We start from the raw sequence: 20637 nt of genomic DNA on the forward strand, positions 1-20637 counted from the left end.
TCCTTGTCTGTTAAAGCATGATATGTTGGTCTAGATATATTTTTATCAAATGATTTTGTTTGCCTAAATAATGAAATTATCAAATCCAAGTTTTGAGCTATCTAAAACTGTGTCTCAGGTTATGCAACTAAGATATGCCATTGAAAGTATTATCCGTGAACAACCTGAAAAGAATGAACCCCTCTTTGTAGCTGTTATTGAGCTACTTACTTCTGCAGCGACTCACCAGGTCTGTTGTGTTTTAGTTCTTTTTGTGAAACTGTAATGATGCCAGAGTAAACTGTTACTGACTCTTTATGAATGATTGACATGTGCTTGGAAATTTGTTGAATTTCATGTTAATAAATAGTGTTCAGTGCTTCGGTTTTTAATTATTTCGGTTATTTGTCATGATACTTGAAGATTAGGAAGAGAGAATTGGAACTGATCTTGCCACTTAGTTATTAACTAAACTTTTGTTTCTGTTGTCTTTTTGTACTTGTTTTTCTGGGTTGGGGGGGGGGGGGGGGGGGGTGAGACCGAGACCGAGGAAGGGAGTTAGTTCAATGTAGCAGTTTGACTGTATCACATTTTTTATTTTTCAATACCTAATTTGGTGGATATGTCTTGCCTAACTTTTCCGTTTTGCTGGTTTTCATACGTGATAGAAATTTTTAGCAGTCCTTCACTTAAGTTCCATTGATGAACATTGAGAATAAACTTATCTAGAGGAGAGTGATGAAAGAAAATAATACTTCTATGACGTCACTACGTCAGTGTCTCTCTGGGGAAGCTTAGACGATTTCTGCAACTACAATGTGTTCCACATATGACATAGGTTAAAGGTAAAGGACAATGTTTGGCAGATGAAGAGGCAGAGTCCTCAGATGGTTTCGTGATTAGATAATTAGTTTACCATTGAGAATACGCTGCCATGACAGATTGACAGCTGTTTTTATGACATTCAGTAGTCTGCATATCTGTGGTGCATCTGAGTTTGTTTATGTAATAGTTTCCCCCATTCTCGTAGTTATTATGACCTCGCTACGAGAACTGGAAGCAAGAATTTAGATTACTCATGTTGAGTTTTACCTTGACAGTCATCTGGTAGCACATCTTACTTTCTTATACGGAGTATTCAGCTGTTGTGTCTATAAGTCTGTTCACATTGTTTATTATTTTTGTTTGGGCAGCCTGCTTTTCTTGCTGCTGTTTTTTCTGGTGAAGAGATTAGACCTGACCATTCAAGGAATAATGGTGATTTAAATGAAAACGGAAGGGATTCCACTTCCCAGGCTTTGAAGTCTGACAATGCAATGCATCTAGTGGAAATGCTTGTGCTTTATGTTGAAAAATCTGATACACTTATTGAAAGGTACCTTATATATGTTTGAATTACCACCAGTTTTATGGGTCTGCCCCACCCCCATCCCCCTAAAACACTAAATTAATTCCAACTTACATGTCTTCCTCTTTTTAATATCCTCACACCCAGGAATGCCAGAGTTCTTTTGAGTATACTGAATCTTATGAAAGCACTGTGGCAAGGAGCTGCACAATATACTGATATTCTGAAGGCCATTAGAAAGTCTAAGAAGTTTTGGAAACAGTTGTCTGAATCTGTAATGCTCATCAGCCGTACGGAAGCTCCCTCGCCAATAAATCTTCCTGAAACCGAGGCACAAAAGTGTTCGTATGAGTATCAATGCCAGTCTGCTGCATTAGATATTATGGCTTTAGAAATATTTCTGCAGCAGAAGTTATTGCATGCCAAGTTTCTGATAAGACAAACTGATCAATCCTTGAAAGGAAAAGTTGGAGGTATTGGGACCAGTGCACAAGTGTCCGCAGAATCAGAACACCTTGAAGATATCCTGTTATCTTGGTCTGATAGCGCTGGTTTGAGCGTCCTTCTAAAATCAACTGCAACTTGCATGTATAATACTGATATTTATCTTCAAGCAAAGGTTAGTTTACTGCGTTAGCTTGTTAAGTTGTTGGACTTCATTTTTAATTATTGTCACTCAGAATATGTTCAATCGCAAAGAACCTAAAGAACTAATTTCCCCGTAATTGTATTTGTGTTCCTTTCTGTGGGTTGCGTGTTAGAAAAAGAAGCTCTGCTCTAAGTATGAGAGGAAAGGTAGTTGGTTGATGTTTTTTATGGTTAACTAAATTTTGAGGAATCTTGAATTTTCCGTATTGCTCTTTTTTTTTTATTATCTTCAGCTGGAATTATTATTATCCGACAATTGTATTTGTATCTATAGTATTTACTTCATCTCTGGTTCATATAAAGATGTATCAATGAATATACTAGCTGTTGATTGGTTTTGTTTGCACTCTGTCCATTTAGTTTAGGATTATTTGTCATATACTCATATATGAACCAGACTATACGTCACCTACATTGCTTTCAAATTGATGCTACAACGGATAGCTGCATTTCTCTCTAACTAACGCTAGGTTGGACGGTTATTGAGGTTTCTCAGGCTGCATGCTTATCTTTTTTTTTTTTTTAATAGTTTACAACTTCATGCTCTCCCTGCAGATTGCTTTTGGTTTGCTTGCTTCACACATAATTGCGAAGTTGGCCACAGGTGATGCTGGCAGCATGTCTTTATCTTTCATAGAAGAAGTTACCACACTGTCTACAAAGGTCAATTCCTTTAGATTTCATCCTGAAGCTTCCATCAGCTATATGTATCTCAAATACTGTTCGTTTCGTTCATATCATCTTGAAGTGCCTATTTTTCAGTTTCATGCTCAAAGAACTGAAACTCGTGCTGTAGCCTTATGTCTGTGTCTTGTGCTCAGCACTCTTTGACACCTGACATATATCCCTACATCAAAATTATATATGCCTGGGTTTTCTTGAATGTATATGTTGACATTGATTACATTATTTATGGGAAGAATGCATATGTGCTGACTTTCTCAAGAAATCATTTCTTTGTAATAGCAGACTTGAAGAATCACAATAAATATTGCTAGTAGCTCTTTGCCTATGTCAATTTTTTTTATTCAAACCATTTAAGGGCGTTTTGTTCAACTTATTTAACCTTAACTTATCTGAACTTATTGAAACTTATTGGAATTTCTTGAAACTTATTACTAATAAAATTACCAATAATATAATAAATAATAAACAATAAACAATAAATAATAAATAACAATATTATTATTAATATTGGAACTTATTGAAACTTATCTGAACTTATTTGAACTTATCTGAACTTATTGGACATGAAACTTATTTTTTTAAGGTGAACAGAACGCACCCTAAGTGACATAAATCTGTTGGATGCCCTGATCCAAAATTTTGGCTTCTTGGAGTTCTTGCCTGTCAGGATAAAAAGAGAACATCGTATAGCTTGAACTGTTAAGGACTTCTTTTTGTTGAGAATACTTGGGATGTTCTTATCTCTTTTTTCTCGGTCTTTAAAAGCCCAGTGTTCACTGCATGTACTTATTCAATTCTCATTTGTGTTTTTTGTTTTATAATAAAATTTGTTTGTTGTTGACTATGTGTCAGATGGTATTATACTTTGTTTCCCAGAAATATGTCCTATGTATATAGTGTTCCTGTTTTCTATAAAATACTATGCCACTGCTTCACAGTGTAGCATCCACCTGCAATATGACCATCATAGTTTTGTCCTGAAGGACTGTCATGCTTAGATTTTAATACTACTGTTAGCTGGACATGTATACCCATGGTATGCATTCTAACATTATTCGTTTACCTTCTTTCTCCTTTTGATTTCGCGATCTAATTATTTCTTATGGAATTATCTGCAGTTGTTCAATCTACCTGCATATTCTGAGTTGTGCACCCAATATTCACAGCATGGTTACAGGTAACAAAACAGTCAAATGAACGATGGAACTGTTTGTGAGAACTAGTTTAACTGAGAAGTAAACAACTCGATTTCTTTTTTTGAAACGTCAATTCTGAAAGGTTATAATATATGACTTCGTCAGTTTGTGGGAAGAAATGGAATATAAACTATTAAGATTGTTATTTTTATCCTAATTTATTACTGCCATATGAAGTGCGCATCTTCCATAGCACTTGATGTCGCACATGTCTGTATGTTCAACTGCAAGTCTTGAGCTACATCTTTGTTTTAAAGAAATTCAGTGATGATTGAATCTTTTGGCTTTTGACTCAGATTTGGCATTTATTTCAAACAAAAATAAAAACCTTACATGCCCTAACCCTGCCACTTCCTCCGTTTCACAGTAGGTGCATCGATTTAACTTTTTACATTTTTTATACACTCTTCTAATAAATATTGTAAATAACTGGTATTATAAAAATACTTCCTCCGGTTTTTTTATAAACGCACCGTTTGCAATTTTACACTATTCACACTTTCTTTAATCATTCTTTTGTGATTTATACATAAGGAATTATATAGTCATATATGGTGTGGGATCTTGTTAGATTAGTCTCGATATATATTTTCAAAATATCAATTCTGTTTTATATTTTTAACTAATTCATGATTAGAGATATTAATGGATAAAGTTTGCATCGACAAGCGTGAAACATCAAATGGTGCAATTATAAAAAAAAAACAGAGGAAGTATACATTAAGAGTAACCAAGAATAATAAAATAATGACATTTATCTTTACATATTACGGAGTAGTAAATAAACATGGTCAAAGTTAGTTTGTGAATAGCTATGTTGCCCAGACTCTTATTTGGGTGTTGTGTCCGATAAGGGATCGGAGGATTCGAAACTCTTCTGACACTCTAGATGTAATAATTTTCATACAAGGCCACTATGTATTTTGGGTGTCATGTCATGGATACGAATGTCGACACCCCTAGAAACTAGAGTGTTAAAGTAATATAGGTGAATAGTGTAAAAGTCAAAGTGATGCATCTAATAAGAAACAGAGGAAGTAGTTGTTATACTTATCTTTCTTTAGGATCTTTTGTGCAATTGTACTCCGGTATAATCTGGCAATGTTCATTTTATTTCAGTGAAGGAATACACATAAAGAACTTGATACTCAATGATCTCTATTATCATATACAAGGAGAGTTGGAAGGACGCAACATCGAGCATGGCCCATTCAAAGAGCTTTCCCAGTTCTTATCTGGCTCAGATCTTCTGCAAGCTTATCAGAAGAAGAGTGTTAATGATTTCTCAGCAGGAGGCAACAATGCTTACTTGTTTGATATTTTGCGCCTTCAAGATGACATTGGCCTTGAAATTTGGGATCACTCGGAATGGAAAGCATCAAAAAAGATTGTGGACACTACATTACTGTACCTGCAGCGTGCCAACTCTATGTTGTTGATCCTTGGTTCAAGACTCCAAGCGTTGCGAGCTCTTATCACAATTATAACTCTCAATATGGGGGATGTAAGTTTCTAGCTCCTTTTTTGCTTAAGCTATTATACTTTGAGCTTTGTGTACGTGCTGCATAGTCATAATATAAACTTGAGTAGTTCTCTTTTATTATTAGGGGATAACCGTGTGGAACAGATATTTTCATACTTTTGTGTCTCATGCTTGCTGGATCTTTTGTGAACATTTATTTTCTATGTTTTCAGCTGGTTGTGTACTGCAACTTCATGGTTTACGTGTATAGTGCCTATTTTCAAATATGCAAGGAACAATCCTCAGTCCTTGTTCATGAAAGATTGTCTTCTCTATTCCCGGTAGATCATTTCGGTTGCTTACTCCCCATTGTGTGGTTTATTTCTTATAAAATGTAAATTAGACCATATGGCTTCAATTAAGGGGATGGCTGGGAGATCTTTCTGAACACTGAAGTATTTAAAATGTCCAGCGGGATTTTGGCAATCAAGATTCATTCCAGCGTCATTTAGTTGAATTTACTCGAGACTTTTTCCTTTTCGTAAAATGTAAGCAGTGTGTTACACTTCACTTGAGACTTCTCCTACAGGTAAAATTTAAGCAGTGTATCACACTTCACTTGAGACTTTTTCTTTTGATAATTATAAGCTGTGAATCACAGGAAAATGCAAGGTGCTTTTGCCTCCTTAGGTGCATTTCACTTGAGACTTTTTCTTTTGATAATTATAAGCTGTGTATCACAGAAAAATGCAAGGTGCTTTGCCTTCTTAGGTGCATGAGAACCTATGTTGCGTCCATATTGAGATATCTTTCAAATGTTAGTCAATTTCTATAAGTTCCTTGAATTACATGGTAGTTTCTATCTATTATTTGCTGGTAATAGTTATCAAAGATGGATTAATTATTCATCACTTGTCCTTCAGGATTGCAACTACAGTGCTTAAAGAGTGCATCATATAGGATGATAGTTTTTGTTCTTTTCTCTGATATTTGACCTTTGTGTGTTACATAATTCAGAAAGTGGACAGACAGAAAAGTATGTTGAAGAGAATCTCAAGGGACAAACTTCTTTCATGCGTAGACCATGAATGCAAGGAGTTACAAGTGACATTGGGATTACTTACAGCAGCTTCAGATGCTCCGCCTCAGGAAGTTCTTAACTATGTCGCTGCACAGACAGAATTGCTTCTATGTCTTGTTAGGCATGTTGACAGTGGCATGCCTTCACCTGCTTGTTTGGTCATATTGAACACTTGCGGTTTCGGCATTAAAAAGTTGCGTGAGTCTAGGCTGTTTGGTGCTGAGGTTAAACTAATAATAAGGTCCCTATTGATGCTGATTCATTTGGTGGTGGATCTCAGCTCTCGCAGTACCTTTTCTTTCAGCACAAATGACAGTGAATCTGAAGTCTCTAGTGAAGTGGTTAATAGTTGTTTGGGCATATTGCCAATACTTTGCAGCTGTACTGAAATTCCTGATCAATCTATTTCCCTTGTTGCCATTGACCTTGTAATCAAGAGGTTATTATCACCCACCACATGGCTCCCCATCATCCAGCAACATCTTCATTTGCAGCAACTCATTTTCAAGCTTCGTGATCAGAGTTGTTTTGAATCTCTTCCAGTAATAATGAAGTTTCTTTTGACCCTTGCTAGTGTCAGAGGAGGTGCTGAGATGATTGTTGCCTCTGGGTTCTTGACATCTCTGAGAGTTTTGTTTTCGGAATTATCGAATGGCTGTGTGGGTAACTGGGTTAAACCAGAGAAATCCACAACACTGGTAACCGAGTTTGAAAAGCCACAGTTCATCTGGGGATTAGGTTTGGCTGTCCTTACAGAAACAATTTGTTCTTTAGGAGAAACTACACTTCGTAACGAAGTGGTAGATACCATGATATCTTACTTCTTCTCTGAGAAAGCAAATCTAATAGCGTATCATCTTAGTGCACCCGGCTTACCGTCTGATGACCATGATAAGAAACGGTTAAGGGCTCAGAAGAAGAAGACCTCTTTGTCTGCGTTTAGGGAGACGAAGCATACTCTTATGCTGCTATGCATCCTTGCCAAGCGCAGAAACTCGTGGGTAAAAGCCACCAAAGAAATGGGTTCTGAGCTTCGGGGAAATATAATCCATCTTTTAGCTTTCATTAGTAGGAGAAGTCACCGTCTTGGAGAGTCATCTGCTCGGCCTGCGCCTCTTTTATGTGCTCCAATTTCCAAAGAGGAAAACGATTATTGCAAAAAACCATCATTTGTAAATAGCAGAAATGGATGGTTTATGGCTGCTGCTCTTGGGTGTGTACCAGTTGCCAGTATTTCTGATGAATATTCACAGACTGCTATCATGGTCAAGGACCAACCAAATGGAAATGTGGAGACAGGAAGATCTACACACTTTTCAGATACTGTTGCTGTACAGATATATGAAGTCACATTTCTCATCCTGAAATTTTTACTCCTACAAGCTAAAGATGCTGCTGCACGGGCTGAAGAATTGGGTTTCATCGATCTTTCCCATTTCCCAGAGCTTCCTGATCCAGAAATATTACACTGCTTGCAGGTAATATGTTTTTCCTGTTGTATACATTTTACACCAGTTAACAACTGCTTTGATTAGGCTCCGTTTGGTAGGGTGTAAAATGTTTTCATGGAAAACCATTTTCCACTTTCCAATCATTTTACGCCATTTGGTTGGGAAAGGGATGGAAAACAATTTTCCATAACTCCCTCAAAGGAGGAAAAACCTTTTCCATGTGAAAGGGAGGGAAACCACTTTTCATCCTTTCCTCCTTACCTCCGTCTCCTTTCTTCCCCTCAATCTTCACCATCTTCTCCCATTTTCTTTGAGGAACCAAACAAAGAAAAACTAGTTTAGAATTGTGTTGGAAAATGTTTTCCATGGAAATTCATTTTACAATGAAAACGTTTTACACCAAACCAAACGGAGCCTCAATCTTCACCATTTTCTCCCATTTTCTTTTAAAGAACCAAACAATGGAAAACTAGTTTGGAATTGTGCTTTCCCTTGGAAAATGTTTTCCATGGAAAATCATTTTGCACTGAAAATGTTTTACACCAAATCAAATGGAGCCTAGATGATCAATTTCATCTGATTTGCCATAATGCTTTTCTATATGAAGCGTACTTTTCTGATTTCTGAACATTTTCACGCTTTCATTGATATCCAGGACCAGACAATTGCTATTGTTACTGAAGTTTGCGAAACCGATAAATCCAAACAGATACAACCTAATACCCAAGCTGTCTGCCTTTTGTTGCTTAAGATAGTGGAAATGGCTTTGTATTTGGAACATTGCGTCTCTCAAATCTGCGGAATTAGACCTGTGATGGGACGTGTTGAAGATTTCTCTAAACAAATGAGGTTTTTAGTCAGAGGTAAATCACTTAACAATTCATTTCCCCGAGAATGATTATGAACCTTAGTTTATCAATTTTATTTAGTGTTAATTTTACAAATTTGGTTGCAGCTACCGAGGGACAAACGTTTTTGAAGTCTTCAATGAAGCATTTGAAGCAAATTGTATCATTCGTATATCCAGGTTTGTTACAAAATGAAGGCATTTTGTAGTAAATTGCACTGTAGTGAGACAAGAGTTTCGTCAAACTTGTACAGAACAGAATATTGTAAAGGTATTTATCCTTTATGTTTCTATAGTATCTTCGGACCATTCCCGTTATGTGGACGCTAGTGCGATTCCAAGGGAGAGGTGGAGAGAAGTTGGGGAGAAGTAAAGAAAGAAAATTCCTGCGTACCCAGAAATACTTTTCCTATCCAGAAGGTAATGAGGAATATTTGATAAAGGCCAAAATTCACATCTTCTGGGCTCTTGCTATCTTGAATCAATGAATTGTTTCACTTTTCATCTGTAAAAATAGTACTCGGTAACTAAAATTTTGTATTCTATGTTAATATCTATCAAAACGGATCATCTCTTTTTCATTTTATTGGTCTCTTTCCTGTGAGTAATTTTCATGGCTTTCAAGAATAAAGGAATATTGATGGGTGTTAATAGGAGTCCTTTCTCAATTTATCTCATTTACCGTTTGGGAATAGATTTCTGGGCAGCATGTCCATTATTTTTGGATCATAGTATTTTTTAAAATGTATCGAATGTTAAAATGTTTAACTAAGGGGGCTAGTAAAGGAATAAGCAATATAGTATGAGATTTACACAACTATATTCTAATCATAGGGGACAGTAGCTAAAAGTACACTACGATTTTTTTTCCTGGCCTCCTCGGGCGACAATAAGGATACGCCACTGCCTAAGAACTTTATACATAATGGCTATTTGACAACTAAGCTTACTCCCCCGTTGCGAAACAATAGGTACCCTTTGACTTTTGATATTATTCACAAATTTCAATTGGACTATCATTTGTGATTGATGGTTAAAGAAAAATATAGTCGTGTAGGGTCTTGTTTGATTTATCTCGATTCGGAATATCAACTTTTATAATTTTTACTAATACAAAATTAGAGATATTAATGACCTAAGATTTTCATTGACGATCATGAAATTGTCCCCATTATTTCAAAGCGGATGGAGCTCATGATAGTTCAGGTTAATGTTCATCATAGTGATGTGTATTTTCATTTTACTTTTGTTTGGATAACATTATAATCTCATATGTAAATGTGTAATACGTAGTATCTTCTAAAAACGATAAATATTTTAGGAACTGAGATAGTATGTTGGAAATTAAAAAAATGATACAAAGTATTACGGAGTATATAATTATTAAATGTTATTGGCAATTAAATTAACAATTCATTCATGCATAGAAATTAAAAAAGGAGAACCCAAAAAAATAACAAAAGAATTTTTTATGGGTTCAACTTTAAATCTAAAAACACAAAAATCGAAAAATAAAAATCGAAAAGCAGCAAAACCACATAAAAAAAGCGGAAAACCGGATCTCAAATACACTCCCCCATGACCCCATCCATAAAAGTATTCCGGATATCCATCATTTATCCTAACCCAACCCAAGTTCAACCCCTAACCCTAGTTAATCGAAACACCACAAGAACCAACCACGTGTTTATAAGAACGTCTCAGATCAACTCACAATAAAATCCCTAACTCACCCTCCCAAAACCCTTCTATATAAACCCCTTCGCTCCCCACACCCCACCATCATCAATCACAACAAACCCTAAGTCAATCCCAAAAATCCCCAAATTCCAATCTCAAATCCCTAGAAAAACCCTAAAAAATCATGTCGAACCCAAAGGTCTTCTTTGACATGGCTGTTGGTGGCCAACCTGCCGGAAGAATCGTCATGGAGCTGTACGCCGATGTTGTTCCCAAAACCGCCGAGAATTTCCGCGCACTCTGCACCGGAGAGAAGGGAAACGGCCGCAGGGGAAAGCCACTCCACTACAAGGGCTCCGCCTTCCACCGTGTCATCCCCGGATTCATGTGCCAAGGAGGTGATTTCACCGCCGGAAACGGTACCGGTGGCGAGTCAATCTACGGTGAGAAGTTCGCCGATGAGAACTTCGTAAGGAAGCACACTGGTCCAGGAATCCTTTCCATGGCCAATGCTGGTGCCAACACCAACGGGTCACAGTTCTTCATCTGTACCGAGAAGACCGAGTGGCTCGATGGAAAGCACTGTGTTTTCGGTCAGGTGGTTGAAGGCATGGACGTTGTTAGGGCTATTGAGAAGGTTGGATCTGGCAGTGGAAAGTGTTCTCGCCCTGTTGTCATTGCTGACTGCGGTCAACTTTAAGGATAGAAGAAGTATGATCCTATCATCATCTACAACATCGTCATCGTCGTTTGATGGTCCGGTCTTAGATCTGATCTTCGTCAATCTATCTGTCTGCTAGAATAATATTGGTGGTTTGTTTTAGGGTTTTAGGAGAGAGAAAGTTCGAGAAGAGGAGAGAGATTGTGATCTAAATTTTAGTTTCCCGTGTTTTTCATTTTTTGTTTTGGTGCTGTTTGTTGATGATCATGTTTCTCTTACTAAGGCAATTGGGATAAATAATTGAAATTCTCTGGTTCAAAATCTCATTTCTCTTAATTTTCACATATCAATATTGGGTTCTTGTGATCGAATTCCCGTCTATTTTTCCGTTATCAGAACCAACAATGGTATTGTTAATTGGGTTTAACTGAGAAAAAAAATACTCCGTAAGAAAAATGGTGGAACGAAAGAATCTGGTTAGACTGAAGGGGCGAGGGATTCGGATCTAACGGTTGGAAAACAGGGAAGAAGACAAAAGTTAGGAGGAGAGATAAAATGGACGAAGATTTAAATTTTCTGAATAAAGTGACAAGTACTCGTAATCAAAAGAGTAAGAGGATAGGGTGAGGATTTTTATGGAAAGGGTCACGCGAGTGCGTGACTATCTCATAATTTGACACGACTTTGATAAAAATATCTGCCAAACGCGGTACAATTTGGCTGTTTCTGGAATACTGTACATCCTGGGCTTGGGTTGGGCTTTGTACATCATTTTCATTTCACTAGTATTAATATAGTTTAAAAATTAAAAATAGATGTTCTAGCGATTTCCTTTAATATTGTTTAAAGAACGTCAAATTCCCAAAATGCGCCACTTTTTAACTTAATTCCCTCTATACCGTCCACGTCAGCATTAAAATCGGTCTTTTTTTATAAACCGATAGCGGTTTATAATCACGTACTATTTATAAATGGTAAAAAAAAAAAAGTGCATCAGCTAGGGGTTGAACCCATGAGCTACAGACACTAATGTTGATAAGTTAAATTTGGAAATGTTCATAATTAATATTAATAAATGGTTAAAAAGAAATAAACACATCAAGGTAGGATTCAAACCCACGACCTCCTGCGTAGAAACAACACACTCTATCCACTGAACTACAAACACAATTGATGTCACAAAAGGTTACTTCTAAATTATATTTCTATATAAACGGTAATTCATGTTAAAAATAATTTAAAATTAAGTAAACCGCCATCTGAGATAGCGGTTTTGTTTTAATACAAACCGCTATCTCAGATAGCGGTTTATAACATTGAACCGCCATCTGAGATGGCGGTTTGCTTTAAAACAAAACCGCTATCTCATAGAGCGGTTCAATGCTGAACCGGAAAAAAAAAAATTACTTCTCTTTCTCCCTTGCTTACGTCGACGGTATGGTGGGAAATAACTTAAATAGTAACGTATTTAGGGAATTGTTGGATCTTTATGCAATATTGAAGGAAATCGCTCTAGATGTTCTTTGATCGGCACGTGTAAATGTGGAGATCACATGAAATAGAAATATAATTAAAAGTGGGATCAAAATATGTCAAAAATGGAAAGTGTAGACGGAGTATTTGTCTAAATACTGAGAGAGTATAAATACAAAAATATATTCCCTCCGTTCCTAAATATTGTTCATGCGCTAGCGCGCACGATCCTCCAAGGTATACAAATTTAGTTTACAGAAATGTTACGTAAAAGACTAACATTTACAAATTTACGTTAAATGCTATAAAAACAATGCTAAAGTTCAATTTGCATGTAAATAATAATATGAAATCATACGGTTACAATATTTGTGTCATTGACAATGTAGCATTCCACAAGCAACATTGATAGGAAAGACGGGAATAGGGCGGAAGAAAGCTAGGTTAGAAAGAGTGATGCGAGAAATTCGGTGGAATGAGTTATCGGGTTCCCAAGAAAATGAAGAAAAAAAAGGCAAAATAGAAAAGGAAAAAAAAAAACACACACACATGGTAACTATATGACCAAGGGTATAATTATCCTCATACTATTGATAAGAATAAGACAAAAACAAAATTAAGGCACAAAATGAGGGCATAATGGTAAGTGGACTATTGTGTGAATAGTAATAGAAGTTCAAGGCTTTATAAGTGTTAAGATTTGATGTTTTTTACCAAAACATCCTAATATCCCTTTCTAATTACCATAAAATCTTAAGATTCTACCCATATTTTACCCTAAATTTTACCGCCTTTCCTTATTTTATTCATTCACCCTTCCCCATTCATCCACTCTCCCTTATTTAATTCATTTATCATTCTCCATACACCACTCTAATAAAATACAGTTCTCTCATTTCCCTTATTTTTTTAATATGTTCTCTTCTCTTTCCAATCATTATTCTTACACCAATCATTACTCATATCCCTATACAAACCAAAATTCTATTTTTCTTAGTTTTCAACCATCTTTTTTAGGGAACAACTTAAAGGAATAAATGGAATATTTAGATAAATCTGATAAGATAAAAAACGCTCTATAAAAAAACAAAATGTTGTGTGCGAATAACATGATAAAGCTACCCATTTTTAGTAGAAGCATTTTGGAATTTTGATAAAAATACAATGATATGTTTTTTGCTTTCTTTTCTAGATGATGCAATTTGACATTTGACACTTTTATATAAGCTACTTTGACTTTTAGTGTTGAATTTGTAGTTTCTACTAAGAAAAAAACATAGTCATTTGCAATGTTGTTACAATCTTCTCGTTGTATAAATTTATAATACCAACTTTAATAATTAAATATATTGATGATTGAAATATTCTATTTACAAACGTGATAAAAAAATGTGTTAACTCAAAAAGAACGAATAAAGTATATGTTTCTCCAATCTTAACTATAATGTCTAATAAAGTCTTAATTCATACTTTTTTTTTTTTTTGGGTGCGAATGAGCACAAGGGCAATATAAATTATAAATGGGGCGGGGGGATTCGAACCTGAGACCTATCGTGCACAGGCCCTCAGTCTTAACTACTGGGCCAAGACATCATTGGTAAGTCTTAATTCATACTTTGTATTCAAGTTAATGTTTAAGTATATATGCTAAATTGGATACCTAATAATTTCACTTAACCGCCATTTATATTGTGTTAAATCATATACTTTGATAAAAGATATTAACGGAAAAGGAAATGGGGATGTGCAAGATGGTTCCAACTTCCAATGATCAACAGCCAACAAACAAGTCGTTGACTATCTTTGTAATGTACTAATGCTTATGACAGTGGTTTGTAAGGCCTTGTAGAGCTCAACTTGTAGCTTTGGATGTGTAAGGGTATTGAATAGCCCCCAAAGTTTAGACAGTGAAACAGTATAAGTAGTATGTGAATATTTTAACTAATGTACCTTTTCATTAATGTAAGTTTATCCGATGTAAAAAAAAATTGACATTAGGTTGCTACTTTGCTAATCTACACGCATGAAAACCATGTATTAAATAAATGAACACGATTTGGTGACATTAATTGATGTTGTTTGTGGCTTGTTAAGGTTAAGGCCGTAAGTGGGGAAATGATAAATCCAAGGAATAATTCACTTCTTCCAAGGAAATCATCTTTGAAAAAATATGGATTTCCTTGGAAGAAGTAAAAATTTCCTTGGATTTATCACTTCCCCCGTAAGTGGGGTAAAAGATGAACCCATTGAGTCATTGCTTTTAGTGGATATTTGGTTCATGAAAAGGGTATTCGTGGAAAAGGTTACATGTAAACCTAGTGTATAATATTTTCTTGTACATCACCATTAATTTGTTGACACATCATCAAATCCACTAGAAAATGAGAATAAAAGACAATAAATATGTCATTTCAACTAATAGAAAAACATTGTGTACATAATTCCATATATACTAGGTGCACATGGTATTTGTGGCATAATGACAATCGACAACCACAACTTTAGCATTTGGCATAACTATTGGTGGAAACTTTTAGTCAAAAAGAAATAAGAAAAGCATTGATTCAATATTGCCTTTCTTTCTCTTTTATTAAAAAAACACTTGTAACAAAATTCCTTTCACCCACTATATATTGCGAAACTGGCTATTGGCAACTAAAGAGAGGTCTCAAACAAAAGAAAGAAGTGACCTTCTTCAATTGATTGGAAATGCTAAAGTCCGGATGTAGTCTGAACTAAGCTTCGGTGAACCGGGTGTGCTATGCGTAAAAAAAGATTGGAAATGCTAAAGTCAAGTTGAAGTTGGTTGGATAAATAAATTTGTTTTACAAAAACATATGATAGTCTACTAACTGTCAGATCATATGTCATATCACTGATTTTTTACACATTGTTAAACTAGTATATATATGGTCTAATACTTAAATAAGTACTCACTCCGTCCCGAAATACTTGGCCTGTTTTCCTTATCGGGCCGTCCCTTAATACTTGACCTGTTTCTAAAAATGGAAATATTCTAACAATATTATATTATTTCTCACTCCACCCCTATTAACCTACCTACCCCCTACTCCATATAAAAATAATTAAAAATTCAACTCCTATTCTCCCCTAACCCCACCTCTTAACCCACCTCCCACTAACTACATTAAAATAATACCCCACTATCAACTACTACCTATTAAATTAAATAAGTCAATTCAAGTCCCTTAAACTCTGTGCCGGTCAAACCGGGTCGAGTATTCCATGACGGAGGGAGTATAAGACAATACTCCCTTCGTATTTATTTAAGGGATGCACTTGTCTTTTCCGGCCGTATTTATTTAAGAGATACACTTGCCATATTTAGTAACTTATCAACCCTACCATCTAATTAAATAATACATCTAATTTACCCTATCACCCACCATCTATTAAACAAATAATTTCAGAAACCCACCCCACTGCACCTCCCACCCCCAAAATGATATGGTCCCCACGTATTTACTTATTAAAATATCTACTCAACCCCACTTGCTTTATTATTTTATTCCATTCCATTCCATTCTTTTTTTAATACTCGTGCCCGACCAAATGTATCTCTTAAATAAATATGGAGAGAGTATGATAAGTCTAATTGTTGTATTAAAGTGTCGATATTTTTAAAAGAATCTACTACGTAGTTCTCAAGTAATGATTAGCTTATTGTACCGTAAAAAAAATGATTAGTTTATTGTAAAGCATTTGTTTTAGTTAACTTGTTTGGAAAAAAAAATACTACTCCCTCCGTTCCTTAATACTCGCACCGGTTTGACCGGTGCGGAGTTTAAGACATTTGAGTTGACTTATGGATTTAATGGGTGTTAGTTGATGGTGGGGTATTTTTTTACTATAGTTAGTGAGAAATGTGTAAGAGATGGGGAGTGGTAAGTGGGAGTGTGATTTTTTAAATAATTTTTTGTAGGGAATAGGGGTGTAGACGGGGTTAGTAAATAAGTGTGAGAACTAATATAATATTGGTATAAATTTTCATTTATAGAAGCGGTACAAGTATTAAGAGACGACCCGAAAAGGAAAGCGGTGCAAATTTTAAGGGACGGATGGAGTATATGATTACGGTGTATTTTGAAACTTTTTGACCATGAATGTACTATTGTACATTTGTACTGTATACCATTTAAGGTTTTAAGCCAAATTAATGTACTGCATGCATATAAATGTACTCCCTCTGTCCAAGAATACTCGCACCGGTTCGAGTCGACACGCTTGCCAATACACAACTTTGACTCCAATATCTTTAACTACATATTATAAAAACTTACGAAATATTAACATTTTAAAAATATATGTTAAGATGAAGCAACAATATATTATATGCTAACTTTTGTTTTCATATACTAGAAATAAAATAGGGTCAAAGTGAATTATGTAAATAGTGCAAAAAGTCAAACCGGTGCGAGTATTCCGGAACGGAAGGAGTATTAAACTGTTTATCCATCTATTTCTAATAATGGCTACATGCCTACATCTATGATTTCCATTTTCCAGTATAAAGGTTATATTTTTGGTCTTTTCATTTACGCGTTTCTCCCAATATTTTACCACCTAAGCTAAATATGTTTTTTAAATAATACTCTATAGGAGAACTTAACTATTTTCCTCAATAATAAGAAGTAATTGTCCAACTGTAAAACATGTTTGGATACTTGACCATACAAAAACTTGGTTAGATTTCTCTAACCTTCACCCTGACTTTTTTGATACCATTCGGTATCTAAAAAAATACCAAACAACCCTTTGTAAATTTTTATTTACAGCTTGGGCGATATGGAAAGAGAGAAATGCCTGCATTTTCAACAATGGTAATTTTAATGTTTTTCGAGTCTTCTTTAAGGCTAATATAGCCCACAAAGAATGGCAGCTTCGAACTAATATTGACTTGCATCAACTTAAGGGTGCCCCTTTCACTTCACACACACACACACACTACAATTATCCACACTCCCTCCTATTCTAGTTCGATGGTACTCTCCTCCACCGGGTACGTTCAAACTCAATTTTGACGGTTCATGCAAAATTTCATCAGCATCAACTGGATTTATTATTCGCGACAACAATGACGCTTCTATCCGTGTCCACACTTACAACCTGGGCATTACTCAAGCTTTTATGACAGAAGCTTGTGCTCTTCACAAAAGGACTTCAAGAAGCAAAACGCATCAACATCAAGCATCTAAGGATTGAGGAGACAATTTGATAGCTATCAACGCAGTTAAAGGAACTTGAAAAATCCCGTGAAAGCTCCATTTCATCATTTAAGTTATCAAGGATATTCTCACCTTATTCGACAATTGGGATATTAAACACGTCTATCGAGAAGCTAAACGGGCAGCAGATTGGATCGCAAATGTTGGTTACTTAACTAGAAACATACACCATTAGAGGCGGACCTATGTACCCCTAGAGGGGTCCAAAGGGACCACCATTATTTTTGGAAAAAAAACTGTAAAATTGATATTGGGGGAATTAATTACAGTTGAAATAGTTAAGTTATGTATAATTAACTTGCATTTATAACAATGAAATGTATTTGAAGCATAATGGTTGCTCGAGTACTATTTTACCCACGTGACCAGGGTTCAAATCCAAGTTAATTATGGATTTTTTCCATTTAATTTTTTGTCTTTTCCTCTTTGTTGATCATCTAAATTCTTTATGTTTATTTTTTTTTTCTTCTATCGCTTTTTTTCTAGAATGGTTCATGATTTTGCTTTTACAAAAACACAAGAAAATAGTAATGTTATTTTTTCTTCAAAGATATTTTGTATTTTTCTTAAGATATACTTCTAGTGGTAATTATTGGAATAAAGTAAATCTCATTTTAAGTATGAAAAACTCGTTTTTTTCATTTTAAATTGAAATGGCGTCAAGTTATTGTTTGCAATTTGGACTAGGTGTTGAGTTTATTGCTATGAAAATCCAAAATTAAAGTTCATAAATCCTCCACATATTTTATTATGGCGTTTTTAATATTTCGAGTACTTACCTCTCACCTTTAACCTTTTATAAAGAGCAATTACGAAAAATTAGAAAGCAAATCATTTTTTTTTTTTGGACCCCCATTTATAAATTTCTGGGTCCGCCCCTAACACCATGAGTTTCGAATCTTATAATAGTACTCAGTTATTTTCCATTTTAGACCGTGATTATTTTAGGAGTAACCCTCGCTTGCGGAGGATCTCCCAATATACTATTTTTCTTACCTTTAAATTAAAAAGTACGTGTTATTGAAAATAAATAAGAAAAGAATCTTGGCATACTTCTGATCAATATGGAAAGAACATTTTTATATTTTTGATGGAAATATGAAACGAATCTTTACATATATCTAACCAACAATGAATTTTAATATATCTCTTAAAGAAAATCAAATTCAGGAAATAATATGCTACTTTTAACGTTTGAGACTCTTCAAATAATCAACTCTTCAAGCCAAAAAGCTAAGGGATATATTTGCTTCCTAATTTTGATTCTAATTTTGATTCTAATTTGTTTTGTTTCTTATTTACTATAATATTTGCATTAATGTTGATTGAAGACATGTCTATGTCCGGGATGTTTTCTCATGCAACGGTTAACTTATGAGTTATAACTCTCTCACATAGAAAGAAAAATAAGGGGGTATTTTGGGAAATTTTACACAAAGACTGAGGGTATGTATACATTAGGTTTCAGATACGAATCACCCGTACCCATTTCAGTGGTGGAATCAAGATTTGTCAAATGTTGTGTTACCGCTATCTACCAACCGCACCCGACATAACCATGAACTAAACTTGGTAGGATCGGATGTGCAATATGCTATTCCTTATTTTAAAAGCTCAATGCATCTCGTATAATAAAATGCAATGCCATACTTTTTACTAAGTTACAACCAGTGACTACATTAAATATGGAGCGCATGTTCAAAAAAAATATCATTAAAATTGTTTAATTTTAGTTTTGCGGCACAAATATATCCCTCTTTAAAGTAATAATTTTGATTTTCGAACTTAGAAGAGAGTACTCCTACCTTACAGCAACCGAGAAATTTATAATCGTAGTATACAATTTTGATTTTTGAATTATTAAAATAACAAATAATTAAACAAGGAGAAACAAGAGAAGTTTAAAAGAAAACAAAGCAAAGTTTTACAAAAATTTAAATGAAATAAAGAATTCTAAAAGAAAAACAAATAAATAAGTAGGAAAGAAGGAAAATAAAAGGTTATAAAGTAGACACATTGGGGTTTAAACCTAGGAATGTGACAAAATATACAAACACTTCAACCACTGAACCCAAAGAGGCAACATATCACATGTGCTTTATTGGACAGGCTTATTGGTTAAAACGGTGATTTTCTTCTATAATTTTTTTTTTCCGAAAACAAAGTGTCACGTGACACACCATGCCTATATCTAGCTCCTCCACCTTCACTAGTCCCATTTATTATTTGTATGTACTTCGCCAAAAACTAAAAATGAAAGTTAAACAAATAAAATAAAAATTGAATTTCCTTTCTTTTTGTTTTGGGTGTGTGAGGCGCCACGTCTGGAAGGCAAAAGAGAGTCCAAATCACACTTTACTATGCTTGTGGACTGTGGTGGACATGAAGAAGCAAAAAATGTGGCGCAACTGCGCCGAACTTTTTCTTTTCTTTTTCCTGAGATGACAACAACGCCCAACTTTATGTTGCAAACAAAGGTGTTTACTGTTTTTGTTAATATTAAGGTTTTTTGCCAAAAAGGACCTTTTATAAACGTTTTTTTGCGAGAAAGGACCTTTTATGACGAAATTGGTGAAATGGGACCTAATACATAATTTTTTTTGTTGATTGGGACTTTTTACCGGTTTCTTGGAGTTGACCCAAGATTCCGGCAACGACTTTGACACGTGGCAACCGGAGAAGGCCACGTGTCCATTTAATGATTAAAAAAAAAAAATCCCCCCAAAAAAAAAAAATTATCGATTTTTTTTTTTTTGCCCCAAATCGATTTTTTTTTTGCCCCAAATCGAAATTGATTTTTTTGCCCCAAATTGTTTTTTTTTTTTTTGCCTCAAATCGATTTTTTTTTTTGCCCCAAATCGATTTTTTTTGCTCCAAT

At 35.0% G+C, this 20637-nt stretch overlaps 2 protein-coding genes across 4 annotated transcripts in view; both read left to right on the top strand.

The window, feature by feature from the left end:
- The window catches only part of LOC110786517 (uncharacterized), a 29981-nt gene extending 20701 nt beyond the window's left edge, over nucleotides 1-9280 (top strand). For all 3 annotated transcript variants that reach the window (XM_056842949.1, XM_021991070.2, XM_056842950.1), the window contains 9 exons: nucleotides 119-229; nucleotides 1173-1354; nucleotides 1475-1946; nucleotides 2531-2638; nucleotides 3781-3839; nucleotides 4978-5362; nucleotides 6338-7879; nucleotides 8508-8715; nucleotides 8808-9280. In XM_056842949.1, the coding sequence (XP_056698927.1) occupies nucleotides 119-229; nucleotides 1173-1354; nucleotides 1475-1946; nucleotides 2531-2638; nucleotides 3781-3839; nucleotides 4978-5362; nucleotides 6338-7879; nucleotides 8508-8715; nucleotides 8808-8908 (3168 nt within the window). In that variant the 3' untranslated portion in view covers nucleotides 8909-9280. The remainder of the gene's footprint in view (nucleotides 1-118; nucleotides 230-1172; nucleotides 1355-1474; nucleotides 1947-2530; nucleotides 2639-3780; nucleotides 3840-4977; nucleotides 5363-6337; nucleotides 7880-8507; nucleotides 8716-8807) is intronic.
- A 1188-nt stretch (nucleotides 9281-10468) lies between these two features.
- LOC110786518 (peptidyl-prolyl cis-trans isomerase) lies at nucleotides 10469-11361 on the top strand. Its single transcript, XM_021991071.2, has one exon. The coding sequence runs from the start codon at nucleotides 10564-10566 to the stop codon at nucleotides 11077-11079; it is 516 nt and encodes a 171-aa protein (XP_021846763.1). The 5' UTR covers nucleotides 10469-10563; the 3' UTR covers nucleotides 11080-11361.
- The last annotated feature ends 9276 nt before the right edge of the window (nucleotides 11362-20637 follow it).

This window comes from Spinacia oleracea, chromosome 4, assembly GCF_020520425.1.
Source record: "Spinacia oleracea cultivar Varoflay chromosome 4, BTI_SOV_V1, whole genome shotgun sequence".
NCBI lineage: Eukaryota > Viridiplantae > Streptophyta > Magnoliopsida > Caryophyllales > Amaranthaceae > Spinacia > Spinacia oleracea.

Excerpts from the sequence above, each read along its gene's own strand:
- LOC110786518 (XM_021991071.2), top strand. The coding sequence starts at position 10,564 with ATGTCGAACCCAAAGGTCTTCTTTGACATGGCTGTTGGTGGCCAACCT.